The sequence below is a fragment of the Lynx rufus genome, unplaced genomic scaffold, assembly GCF_022079265.1.
Source record: "Lynx rufus isolate CCGP_SWC_20201006 ecotype Redwood Valley unplaced genomic scaffold, mLynRuf1.p SCAF_6, whole genome shotgun sequence".
Classification (NCBI taxonomy): domain Eukaryota; kingdom Metazoa; phylum Chordata; class Mammalia; order Carnivora; family Felidae; genus Lynx; species Lynx rufus.
This window is the reverse complement of record NW_025814878.1, coordinates 115,750,173-115,762,357: the sequence shown is the minus strand read 5'-3', so window position 1 is coordinate 115,762,357 and position 12,185 is coordinate 115,750,173. Positions and strand designations below refer to the sequence as shown.

General features: G+C 45.2%; 2 protein-coding genes across 3 annotated transcripts; both read right to left on the bottom strand.

Moving 5' to 3' along the window:
* Window positions 1-107: 107 nt before the first annotated feature.
* LSM2 (LSM2 homolog, U6 small nuclear RNA and mRNA degradation associated) lies at window positions 108-6,746 on the bottom strand. 2 transcript variants are annotated; one of them, XM_047102723.1, is made up of 5 exons: window positions 6,465-6,746; window positions 5,756-5,823; window positions 905-935; window positions 723-782; window positions 108-623 (listed from the first exon to the last, which is right to left on the bottom strand). In XM_047102723.1, exons 1-5 carry the CDS (start codon window positions 6,465-6,467, stop codon window positions 498-500), a joined length of 288 nt encoding a protein of 95 aa, XP_046958679.1. In that variant the 5' UTR covers window positions 6,468-6,746; the 3' UTR covers window positions 108-497. The 2 variants fall into 2 exon arrangements, with proteins under 2 accessions (XP_046958679.1, XP_046958678.1); XM_047102722.1 differs by lacking the exon at window positions 6,465-6,746 and adding an exon at window positions 6,194-6,415.
* Window positions 6,747-8,128: 1,382 nt separating this feature from the next.
* LOC124528068 (heat shock 70 kDa protein 1-like) lies at window positions 8,129-12,123 on the bottom strand. The gene is made up of 2 exons (XM_047101402.1): window positions 12,042-12,123; window positions 8,129-10,343 (listed from the first exon to the last, which is right to left on the bottom strand). The coding sequence occupies exon 2, from the start codon at window positions 10,328-10,330 to the stop codon at window positions 8,405-8,407; it is 1,926 nt and encodes a 641-aa protein (XP_046957358.1). The 5' UTR covers window positions 10,331-10,343; window positions 12,042-12,123; the 3' UTR covers window positions 8,129-8,404.
* Between the last annotated feature and the right edge of the window lie 62 nt (window positions 12,124-12,185).

Below are 12,185 nucleotides of genomic sequence, written 5' to 3'. Positions count from 1 at the left end.
TGGATTCTTGGCTGAGGTGATGAGAGTAGCAGGGCTTGGATGAATGCAACATCCCTTTCCCACCCTCCAGGCTCCTTCCCCAAACACACACAGAACTAGAACACAAATGTGCATCATAAGTTTATTCCCGATGCGGGACAGATTCCTTCCATCCCCAAAACGAATCACATGGTGCCCTGGAGAAATCTAGGAGATTCTTCCACCAGAATCTAGATTCTTCCCACTCCAGGGAAGGAGTGAGAAGGACAGATGCTGAGGACAAGGCAGACTTTGCAGTTCCCCAGCCTACTTATCCTCCCCTCCTCAACAGAGGAGAGCTGCTCCACACTATTTCCTCTCATCCACTCATCGCTGAAATAATAATAGGAAAAAAAAAAAAGGCTCCACTATTTAAAAAAAAAAGACAAAAAATCCTCAATATGGGGAGGGAGGGGTCCTGGCTGGGACTTGAGGTTAAAGGTCACCAATAGAAGAGGGACAGGCAGGAGAAGGAACCATCACTGTTTCTGCTGCAGGGCCTCCTTCCTTGCTGCGTCCTGTAGCAACTGTGTGTCGACCTCATCTGCCGGCAACTGCACATAGCGGACCACTGAGCCCCGGATGAAGCAGTTCTTCACTGATAACTAGACCAAGATAGACAAATGTGAAAACACCCTTAAAAATATCTGCTATCCACCCGGGAGCATCCTGCTTCTGTTTCCTCTTCACCATCGCCAACTCACCATGTGAGGGTATTTCTCAGGGTCTGTGACACTGATGTCAGTTAGTTTGATGTTGAGATACTAAGAAAAGAAGATGAATAGCATCATCAGCTCTAGAGAAAACATGCAAGTACCCAGCACCGAAACTCTCCCCTCTCCTTCCCCAAGACCCGATTCGATTCTAGGCTCCTACGATATCTCACCTGATCCACAGAATGGAGGGTTCCACAGATGCTGTTGGGGGAGATGGAGGAGAGAACCAAATCAGTTTAAACCAAAATAAACAGAGATGTCTTCAGAGCATGGATAAGAACATGGTTGGGGGAAGTCAAGGACTTAAGGAAGCCAGAAAACGTAGAACCAAAAGGGGGCATTCCTAAACCCAGGAGCAAGAAAGACAATGCTTTTACTGCAATATGTTATTTTACTTATTTAGTTTTTAAATGTTTATTTATTTTTGAGAGAGAGAGCGTGAGCGCATGAGCGGGGGAGGGGCAGAGAGAGAGGAAGACACATAATCTGAAGCAAGCTCCAGGCTTTGAGCTGTCAGCACAGAGCCTGACTCGAGGCTTGAATTCATGAACTGTGGAATCATGACCTGAGCCAAAGTCAGACACTTAATCGACTGAGCCACCCAGGTACCCATGCAATGTGTTATTTTAGATCTCATGTCTCCTCTCCTAGAACCAACTCACTTTTAAATTTTTTTTTTTTTTTTTGAGAGAGAGAGTGTGAGCAGGGGAGGAGCAGACAGAGAGGGAGACACAGAATCCGAAAAAGGGTCTAGGCTCCAAGCTGTCAGCACAGAGCCCGACATGGAGCTTGAACTCACAAACTGCAAGATCATGACCTGAGCCAAAGTTGGCACTTAACCGACTGAGCCACCCAGGCACCCCCAAACCAACTCACTTAACAGCTACCATTAAACAACTGTCATGCACTAGACCTGTATTCCACATATTTGCAGTCTTTCTAGCCACTTTGCAAGATAGCCATTACCCTCTAGGGACTCAGAGATTGTGTAAGGTGCCCAAGTTTAGGACAAACAGGGACTTGAGTCCAGGTCTGATTCCCCAAACCATCAGCTATTTTCAAACATTTCTTGCCTTGGAACCAGAGCCCCATAGGTAAAGTAGACAAAATAGCTTAACATTGTTCTTGATGCAGGAAGGGATGTCCTGTCCCTTCCTCAATCCCTGGGCCCTCTGAAATGTAAATGAGGAATGCTATCAGAACACCAGTACTCCAAGTCATGCTACCTCTCTTTCCCAACCTCTTTAATTTCTGTCAATGGCTTCAACAGTCTTACAACCTCAAATCCTGAGTAGTACTTCACCATCCTCCATGACCTATGTCCCCATCATTTGATGACATTTTTCCAACATTTCCATAATTCTCTTTCCAATTTGACTTCTACAAACCAAGGTCTAATTACACCTCAATCCAGGTCAGCTTCCATCCTGGCTGCCCCGCATGTCATCACAATTCTATGTTCCTTAGGACTGTGGTTCTCAAACACTGATGTGTGCTCAAAGGTTTCTTAAGTCTGTGACAAAAGAAACACAGGTTGGGGCGCCTGGGTGGCTCGGTCAGTTAAGCGTCTGACTTCAGCTCACGATCTCACTGCTTGTGAGTTCGAGCCCCGAGTCGGGCTCTGTGCTGACAGCTCAAAGCCTGGAGCTTGCTTCAGATTCTGTGTCTCCCTCTCTCTCTGCCCCTCTCCTGTTCACGCTCTGCCTTTCTCTCAAAAATAAACAAACATGGGGCGCCTGGGTGGCGCAGTCGGTTAAGCGTCCGACTTCATCCAGGTCACGATCTCGCGGTCCATGAGTTCGAGCCCCGCGTCAGGCTCTGGGCTGATGGCTCAGAGCCTGGAGCCTGTTTCCGATTCTGTGTCTCCCTCTCTCTCTGCCCCTCCCCCGTTCATGCTCTGTCTCTCTCTGTCCCAAAAATAAATAAAAACGTTGAAAAAAAAAATTAAAAAATAAAAAAAAATAAACAAACATTAAAAACAAAACACAAGTTAATATAGCGTGTGTTGAGTGTGTATGTAGTGTGCTAAAGATTACCAATATTCTTCCCTAAGAATAACTCTTTAATTGCCCTTACTTTCTGGGATGAACAAAAATTTTTAATAAAAATGATTATAATAAATGGTAATTTTAGAAATGTCCTTGCCAAAAATAAATTGGCAGTTCTCTGTGGACCCCAATGTTTTTTAAATTCTAAGTCTCTGAAATCCAGAGACATACTGCCTCAGTGGTGGCTTCCCCACATCCCTGGCTGCTGAAAAGCCTTTGAGAGCACCCTACTACCATCTGCAACAGCGAAGTAACTTTCAGGAATTGTGTAAGGTGGGGTCATTTCATTCAGTCCTTTAACAGTATCTGGCAGAAAAATAGTATGACATCAAGCATGAGAGAAACAAGCTCTTCCCCCAACCCAATGGACTACTTTCAAATCTTGTAAGTCCCTGTCGTAGGGCATGGGACATATTATTGCCATGTAGAAGTCCCAGGAAGGAGAGAAGAGGAAAACCAAAAACAAATCATCTCACAGAATTGCCTAGGGTGGTTTTGGCTTCCACACTTGTCTCTCTATATGGCCCCAACCTGTATACCATCAATACCATATGCATCACTAGTGCCATAAATGGGAATCTCTGATCTAAAAGGCAAGTCTAGGGTGCCTAGCTCACTCAATCAGAAGAGCACGCAACTCTTGATCTCGAAGTTATGAATTCAAGCTCCACATTGGGTGTAGAGACTACTTTAAAAAATAAAATCTTAAAAATAAATAAAGGCAAGTCCCTCTCTTCATCATTCCTTACGACATCAACGTTTCCCCAACTAAGAAATTACCTCACAAAGAAACATGGAAGGTATTGTTGGGGGTGGGGAATACACTGATTCAAAGTTTCTAAAAGAGGGACGCTTGGCTGTCTCAGTAGAGCGTGTGACTCTTGACCTTGGGGTTGTGGGGTTGAGTCCCACACTGGGTGTAGAGATCACTTAAAAATAAAATCTTAAAAAAATTTGAGGGGCACCTGGGGTGTTCAGTTGGTTGAACGTCTGACTTCGGCTCAGGTCACGATCTCGCAGTTCGTGAGCTCAAGCCCCACATCAGGCTTGCTGCTGTCAGCCTGTCAGCACAGAGGCTGCTTTGGATCCTCTGTCCCCCTCTCTCTGAGCCTCCCCTGTTTGTGCTCTCCCCAAAATAAATAAATATTAAAAAAAAAAAAGTTGGGTATTAAGGAGGGCACTTGTGATGAGTACTGGTTGTATGTTAAGTGATGAATCACTAAATTCTACACCTGAAGCGAATATTACACTGTATGTTAGCTGGAATTTAAATAAAAACTTGGAAAATAAAGTTAAAAAAATAAAGTTTCTAAAGGAGAGTCAGGTAATAAGTAATGATACTTTAAATGTACACTTCATTCAAAGGATTTTTTTTCCTAAAGAAAGAGATGGGAACAAAGATGCATGCATGAGGATGTCCAGGGCAGCATGATTTATAAAAACAAGGGACTGGAAACAGCCTAAATGTGCAACAGCAAAGTCGGTTAAAGTAGTTCCAGCCAGCGAATAAAAATGCCATTCAGACATTAAGAATGTTAAAGATCAACTTTATTGACATGGAAAATATCCACAACATACTGTCAGATGAAAAGCAAGTTTCACAACTGCATAAAGAATATGACCCTTTTTTTCAAGTTTTTATTTAAACTCTAGTTAACATATAGTGTAATATTAGTTTCAGGTGTAGAATTTAGTGGCTCAACACTTACATACAACACACAGTGTTCATCACAAGTGCCCTCCTTAATATCCCTCACTCATCTAGTCCACTCCCTGCCCACCTCCCCTCCAGTGATCCTCAATTTATTCTCTATAGTTAAGAATCTATTTTCTGGTTTGCCTCTTTCCCACCGCCTATGTTCATTTGTTTTGTTTCTTAAATTCTACATATGAGTGAAATCATATGGTATTTGTCTTGCTCTGTTTTTAAGGGAGCGTGCACTCACGTGTGCACACACCAGACAGAACTGGACTTCAGTTCTGACTGTGTCATTCACTAACTGTGTAGACTTGAGCAAGTTTCTTAACATGTATGTCTATGCTTCAGTTTCCTCATGTGTAAGACAGCAACAATAGTATATGTCATATGGACATGTTATGAGAATTAAATAAATTCATACATACAAAGTATTCAGAATAGTGCTTAGTTGATAGAAGGTTCTCAAATGTTAGCTATTTTTCTTTCTTTCAGCACACAGCTATTAAGCACCTACTATATACCAGGCCTATGCTAGATACACAATGGTGAGCTGAGGTTCTGGCCCTGTAGGAAGGACAGGACATAAACCATAAACATTTCGATGAAACCACAATTTGAGAAGCACCCACTAGGAAGAAAATTAGACTATATGACAGACTTTATATGGCTAGACGGACCAGGAAAAAGTGTCTCCAAGGATACAGCATTTACTCCAAGTCCTGAACAGTAATTAGGAACTAATGATACAAGGGGGTAGAGGACGTAAAAGCAGCATAGACATAAGGGATTGCATTGGTCTTTGGCTTACCCTTTACATTTTCTTTAACAAAAGGAAGATTGTGCCATATATACTATTCTGCAACAGCTCTCCATATCAATGCATCGTATTCCTCTGTGACAGCTGTATAATATGGAAGTACCACAACTCAATCAACCCATTCCCTGTAGACAGCTATTTGTTTCCAATTTGGGGCTATTGAAAGTAAAACCACAAACCTCTTTGCACATACATCTTTACCTGTGGCACTGATTCGTACATTTCTGTAAGCTGGGTCAAAGGAGTCTATGATTTAGTCAGAAAAAAACAAAACTATGTTCGTTTCGCAAAGAAGGAAAAAATGTTATTGATGCCTGCACTGCCCTCTTTCTAGTAAACTTAAGGCACTGGTCATTTATTTCTTCTGTAGCTCTCCCACTGTGCCCAGCCCTCAAATACTTGTCAAAGAGATTCCAGAGCCCTGCATATCTTCGCCCCCTACAGAATGGGTACCTACCTCAGGTCATTCTTGAGTTCCACGACCACATCCTTGCCCACGAGGGACTTGAAAAAGGAATAGAAGAGCTATTGGGCGAGAGGGGGAAAACCATCATATGGGAAGGCACACAGTAGGGAGGAGTGCTCCTTTGCCAGTATCCCCAAATACTGGTATTGGGATCCCCACCACATCTCTGGCAAGTTCTCAAAACTTCACAGGAAAGAATACTGATAGGGACGACCGCCTGAAGCGCAAATGATTCTGCACCCTTCACTGAGCCCCTGGCTGAAAGCCCCAGAGAGACGCTCTGCCCTGCACTCCTCGGGCTCTCCGGGTGCGTCTCTCAATCCCCCACCTTTCCTGGGGCCCTGCCCACTCGCCCCAGTGAACAGAATTGTACAAAGTATCCCATTCGCACCCTCCCAAAGCCTCCTGAGGTCTCGCTTTTTCCCTCACCTTGTTTCCAACTCTCTCCCGCGTTTGTTTTGTTTCCCTCATAAGTTAAAAAAAAAAAGAAAGAAAGAAAGAAAAGAAGGAAAATCCCCATTTGCTCCCAGGTGTCTTCCCCCGCACCCCAGAATTTGAGGCGTGAGAACTAAGGATGGAGGCAAGACCCCTGGGCCCAACTCCGACCCCACGGGTCAAAGCCTAGACGCCACCCCGATTACTATCCGCCGGCACGCCCGCGCTCCGCCCGGGCGCTCCCTTGTGACGTCACGGTACCTACCATGGTGCTCAAGCCGCTGCCGGCCGGGCCGGGAAAGCGAGAGCCGGGAACCGCGGGACTGGGGCCGGACGGCAACCGAGACGCTAGCCCGCGCGTGGGAATGGGCGGGGTCGCGCAGGCGCCACGAGAAGCTCGGAGGAAACTCCGAGCAAGCACTACGGCACGCGGCAGGGTCGCACCGCCGGGAGCGCTAGCAGGGAAGAGCAGAGGGGGCGCTTGAGCCGGGAAAGGGGCGGGTCTTCCTGCCTTTCCACTTCCTCCCGAGTGGCGGGCTTCCAAACACGCAGGCGCGGGCCCCAGCTGTTTGAAGAGGTGCACCGCCTCTTAGAGGTTTTTTTCACTGGCAGTGCCATCCACAGCACGATTGTTCACACCTTACATTCTGCTGACAACTGTGGAGGAATTTGCGAAAACTCCTGATTTGTACACTTTTCTATATCTGTCACACTTCGATAAAAACTTTAGAAAATAACATGGTGCAGAACCCCCGAAATCAGGAGCCTGAGCACTCCTTGATTCTATCAAAGGCTCCCAGTAACATATTTCTCCCAAGGACCCAATCTCAGTCCATATTTCTCAGACCCTTTTGCCTGTAAAGGACTGAGTAAAACTAAACAGAAACTTGCTCAGGGCTAGAAATTCCCATTGTAACATTTCAGTTAAAACACAAAGGGACACAAGTGCTGTTACACATACTTCTATGCTCCTGTCCCCAAGGGTTTTATAAATATGGGATATGACACAATAGGTGAAAATATTTTTCAATAAGACTACAAATCCTCCATTTCTCATCTTGCACAAAAGTACCCATTTGTCAGCACTTTGTTGTAGAAATGTTTTCTGCATGTAAAAGATGTAATAATCGACTTTGAATACACAGATCTTGGATCTTCTGACCCCACTATAAGTATCATAAGGATATCAAGCAGAAGTTTGTCCCCACCCCCCGACCCCCAGCTGAACCCTAAGCACCTAAACCACTCTATCACTGAGTACAAGCATAGCAACTGCTCTACCTGGAGCTAAAGGAGGCTGATATCAAAAGTTATTTTCCTGCTTCAGGGACGCCTGGGTGTCTCAGTTGGTTAAGCATCTGACTCTTGATTTCAGCTCAAGTCATGATCTCACAGTTCCTGGGTTCGCACCCTGCATAAGGCTCTGTGCTAATGGCACAGTGTGAAGCCTACTTGGGATTCTCTCTCTTCTCTCTCTTCTCTTCTCTCTCTCTCTCTCTCTCTGCCTCTCCCTGTGGTCGCTCACTCTCAGAGTGAATAAATAAATAAACTTTACAAAAAGCTATTTTCCCGCTTAAAACAATTAGCTCATGAAAATTCAAATACTTTCCACTTACCAGTTTAATGATTCACAATGAGCTCACAATCAGACCACACACACTCTCTCTTCATTGATTCTTCTTTTCCTATTTTCAAGGTACAGTAACAGTCTAAAGATACCAGAAGAGGGGCACCTATCTAGCTCAGCAGGAAGAACATGTGACTCTTCATCTTGGGGTCATGAGTTCAAGCTTCACGTTGGAGGTAAAGATGACCTAAATGCACTTAAATATATTTTAAAAAATAAAAATAAACTTTAAAAAGGTAAAAAAATAAAAAAATAAAGATACCAGAAAAAATTTTTGTTTTAGGAACAAATTTACTGAGTGACAAATAACCATCCACACAGGAAGAAGAAAGTTGGGAAGGTTGGAAATAAATAACAGACATTCAAATTCATCAAATGGCTCAAAGAGGGGCCTAGTTTTCCTAAGAGTCAGAAACAGGGATTGTGAAAAGGTGGTATACAAGACTCTTTCGTCAGAATCTGAAAGGGATGGTAACAGGTTCAGGTCCAGTCAATTCAAGAATCACAATAATGTTTGAAGATGAGGGGAACAAAATTCACCTTAGAGGCACCCTAGAGCCCTCCAGCTCCAGATAAGATTAATCTATTTCTTCGATGGTGGGGCCTGTGGCAGCCCTTCCAGGAGTATACCCTGTCCCACAGGTAGGCCCAGCGCATCCTCCCTGGTAGAGTTTGGTGATGACTGGGTTACACACCTGCTCCAATTCCTTTCTCTTGTGATCAAACTCTTCTTTCTCAGCCAGTTGATTGGCCTCCAGCCACGAAAGGACCTCACTGCATTTATCCAGTATTTTCTTTTTATCAGACTCACTAATCTTGCCCTTCAAGCCCTCATCACTCACAGCACTCTTCATGTTAAAAGCATAAGATTCTAAGGCATTTTTTGCAGCGATTTTCTCTCTTTGGACCTCATCCTCAGCTTTGTACTTCTCAGCATCCAGGACCATGCGTTCAATCTCCTCCTTGCTCAGCCGGCCCTTGTCGTTGGTGATGGTGATCTTGTTGGCCTTGCCCGTGCTCTTGTCCATGGCTGTTACATTGAGAATACCGTTGGCATCGATGTCAAAGGTCACTTCAATCTGAGGCACTCCCCTGGGTGCAGGAGGGATTCCAGTCAGGTCAAAGCGCCCCAGCAGGTTGTTGTCTCGGGTCATGGCCCTCTCGCCCTCATACACCTGGATCAATACCCCTGGCTGGTTATCTGAATAGGTGGTGAAGATCTGCGTCTGCTTGGTGGGGATGGTAGAGTTGCGCTTGATCAGGACAGTCATCACACCCCCGGCTGTTTCCAACCCTAGGGACAAGGGAGCCACATCCAGCAAAAGCAGGTCCTGTACCTTTTCAGATTTGTCCCCCATCAAAATGGCTGCCTGTACAGCAGCCCCATAGGCCACTGCCTCATCTGGATTGATGCTCTTATTGAGATCATGACCATTAAAGTAGTCCTGTAGCAGCCTCTGAACCTTAGGGATGCGGGTGGAGCCCCCTACTAAAACAATGTCATGGATCTTAGCCTTATCCATCTTGGCATCCCGAAGAGCCTTCTCCACAGGTTCCAACGTGCCTCTAAACAGGTCTGCACACAACTCTTCAAATCGGGCTCTGGTGATGGACGTGTAGAAGTCGACGCCTTCATAAAGTGAATCAATTTCCAAGTTGGCCTGGGTGCTGGACGACAGGGTCCTCTTGGCCCGCTCGCAGGCAGTGCGCAGCCGCCTCACGGCTCGCTTGTTCTGGATGATGTCCTTCTTGTACTTCCTCTTGAATTCCTCCACAAAGTGGCTCACAAGCCTGTTGTCAAAGTCCTCTCCACCAAGGTGGGTGTCCCCAGCTGTGGCCTTTACTTCAAAGATTCCATCATCTATGGTCAGGATGGACACATCAAATGTTCCTCCACCCAGGTCAAAGATCAAGACATGTCGTTCTCCCTGACCTGCTTTATCTAAGCCATATGCAATGGCAGCAGCTGTGGGTTCGTTGATAATTCTTAGCACATTCAGACCCGCAATCACACCTGCATCCTTGGTGGCTTGACGCTGAGAATCATTGAAATAAGCTGGCACAGTTATCACAGCATTGGTGACAGGGTGGCCCAAAAAGGCCTCAGCAGTCTCCTTCATCTTTGTCAGTACCATAGAAGAGATTTCCTCAGGATAGAAAGCTTTTTTCTCCCCTTTGTAGGACACTGTTACCTTGGGCTTGCCTCCTTCATTGATTACTTGAAAAGGCCAGTGTTTCATATCTGCCTGCACTACAGGATCATTAAATTTCCTGCCAATCAGACGTTTGGCGTCAAAGACAGTGTTCTGGGGATTCATTGCTACCTGGTTCTTGGCCGCATCCCCAATGAGCCGTTCCGTGTCAGTGAAGGCCACATAGCTGGGGGTGGTGCGGTTGCCCTGGTCATTGGCAATGATTTCTACCTTACCGTGCTGGAACACCCCCACGCATGAGTAGGTGGTGCCCAGGTCGATGCCAATGGCCATTCCCTTAGCAGCAGCCATGGTCTTCCGAGGCCTGAGAAGAAAAAAATGAGATAAAGTTTTGGCAGAGTGCTTTTTTTTTTCTTTTACTTTATTACTTTTTTTAATTTAGAGAGACAGAGATGGAGAACATGAACGAGCAAGGGAGAGGGGCAGAGGAACAGAGAGAGAATCTTAAACAGGATTCACGTTCAGCATGGAACTCAACACAGGATTGATCCCACAATCCTGAGATCATGACTTGAGCTGAAAAAAGAGTTGGATGCTCAACGGAGTGAGCCATCCAGGCGCCCTTATTACTTTCCATTGTACTAAAATACACATAATGTGAAATTTACCATCCTAACCATTTTTTAAGTGTACTGTTTAGCAGTAAGTTCATTCACATTGCTGGCCAAACAACCTCCAAAAATCTTATCTTTCAAAACTGAAATTCTATATTCACTAAACAAACCTCCATTCCCCTTCTCTCTCCAGCCCCTGACAACAACTATTCTATTTTCTGTCTCTATGAATTTGATTACTCTAGTTCTTCATAATAATACAATTATACAGTAATTTCTTTTTGTAACTAGTTTTTTTTTCACTTAGCAAGATATCCTCAAAAGTTCAAGTATGTGTTACAGCATGTGTCAGAGTTTACTTAAGCCTGAATAATATTAATTATATATATATATATATATACATATAAATATATATATATATAGGGGCATTATATATGGGGCACATTTTGTATATTCATTCCTTCCTTGGACACTTGGGCTGCTTCTACCTTATGGCTATTGTGAATAGTGCTGTCATAAACTCCATGAACAAGTTTATTGCTAGTGTACAAGTATTCCAGTCTCTTCTCTCACGGAGAGTGCTTTTTGGACTAAAGTATTCTTAGCGAATTGGAAGTAAGAGGGAGGACAGTTGGCATATATTCTGTTTAATTTTCACGGAGTGTAACTTCATTGTCCTGTTTCTTTATCTGTGATATTTTATTCTGAGATTGTAACTGTCTCCTGCTGAACTAAGATTATCTTATGTTCTGGTCCCTTCACCAGACATTAACCTCCATCTTTCGGTTTAGCTACCTTCCACAACTCCTTTACCCTCCATTAGGCATTAGTTGGCATACTATTGGGCTAGTCTGAAAATGGCTACTAGGAACCTAATCTAACCCTCACAAACTTTCTCAGACGAGATAGAGCGTGACAAGCAATCTCTCCAATCTTCTCTGGAATAAAACTATCTGAAGACATTAACAGATCAGCTCCTCCACTTCTTTCCAGCAGCTCTGACAAATCCCACCCACCTTGACTCCTTACCAAAGGATTCCCCCTTCCCTGATTAGTCAATGCACCCCATAGATTGAAACTACAGAACTTTCCAGCACTTTCTCAAACATGGATCTACTAGTCTTGCCTATTGTCATTCCATTTCAATCAGAGCCCTCCTGGCTCACCTATTGTCCCGCCGCCTTCGATCCAGTTTAATAATGTTCCAACTGCGGAGCCCCTGTGCGTGGGGGCTCCTTTAACATCCAAACGGCGCAGCCGGTGTTCCCCCACCCCCCACCCGCCCCGCCCTACAACTTTGAGCGGACTCCGGACCTACCATCCCCTACCATCCCGATTCCTAAATAGCCCATGAGGTCAGAGGCAGCACCCCCATTGTAACGCGCCTGGGGAGCCAGCGTCAACATACCCGCCCCCGCCCTGCCTCCGGCCCTGCCAGCCCCTCCCACCTCCTCGCGCCGACCCCCGCCCTCCTCGAAGCTTTGCAAGCCCAGCAAGCCCCAGAAGAGTCTGGAGAGTTCTGGGAGGGGCGGCACCCAGAACGCTGATTGGTCCCAGAAAGCCTGGAGGCAGGACGCGATGCGAAACCGCTG

Coding starts and splice junctions, on each gene's coding strand:
- LSM2 (XM_047102722.1), bottom strand. CDS start 6,235: ATGAGGGAAACAAAACAAACGCGGGAGAGAGTTGGAAACAAG. Junction 936..5,755: donor GAACTCAAGAATGACCTGAG/GTAGGTACCCAT, acceptor CTCCCCCAACAG/CATCTGTGGAACCCTCCATT. Junction 783..904: donor CCCTCCATTCTGTGGATCAG/GTGAGATATCGT, acceptor TTCTTTTCTTAG/TATCTCAACATCAAACTAAC.
- LOC124528068 (XM_047101402.1), bottom strand. CDS start 10,330: ATGGCTGCTGCTAAGGGAATGGCCATTGGCATCGACCTGGGCACCACC.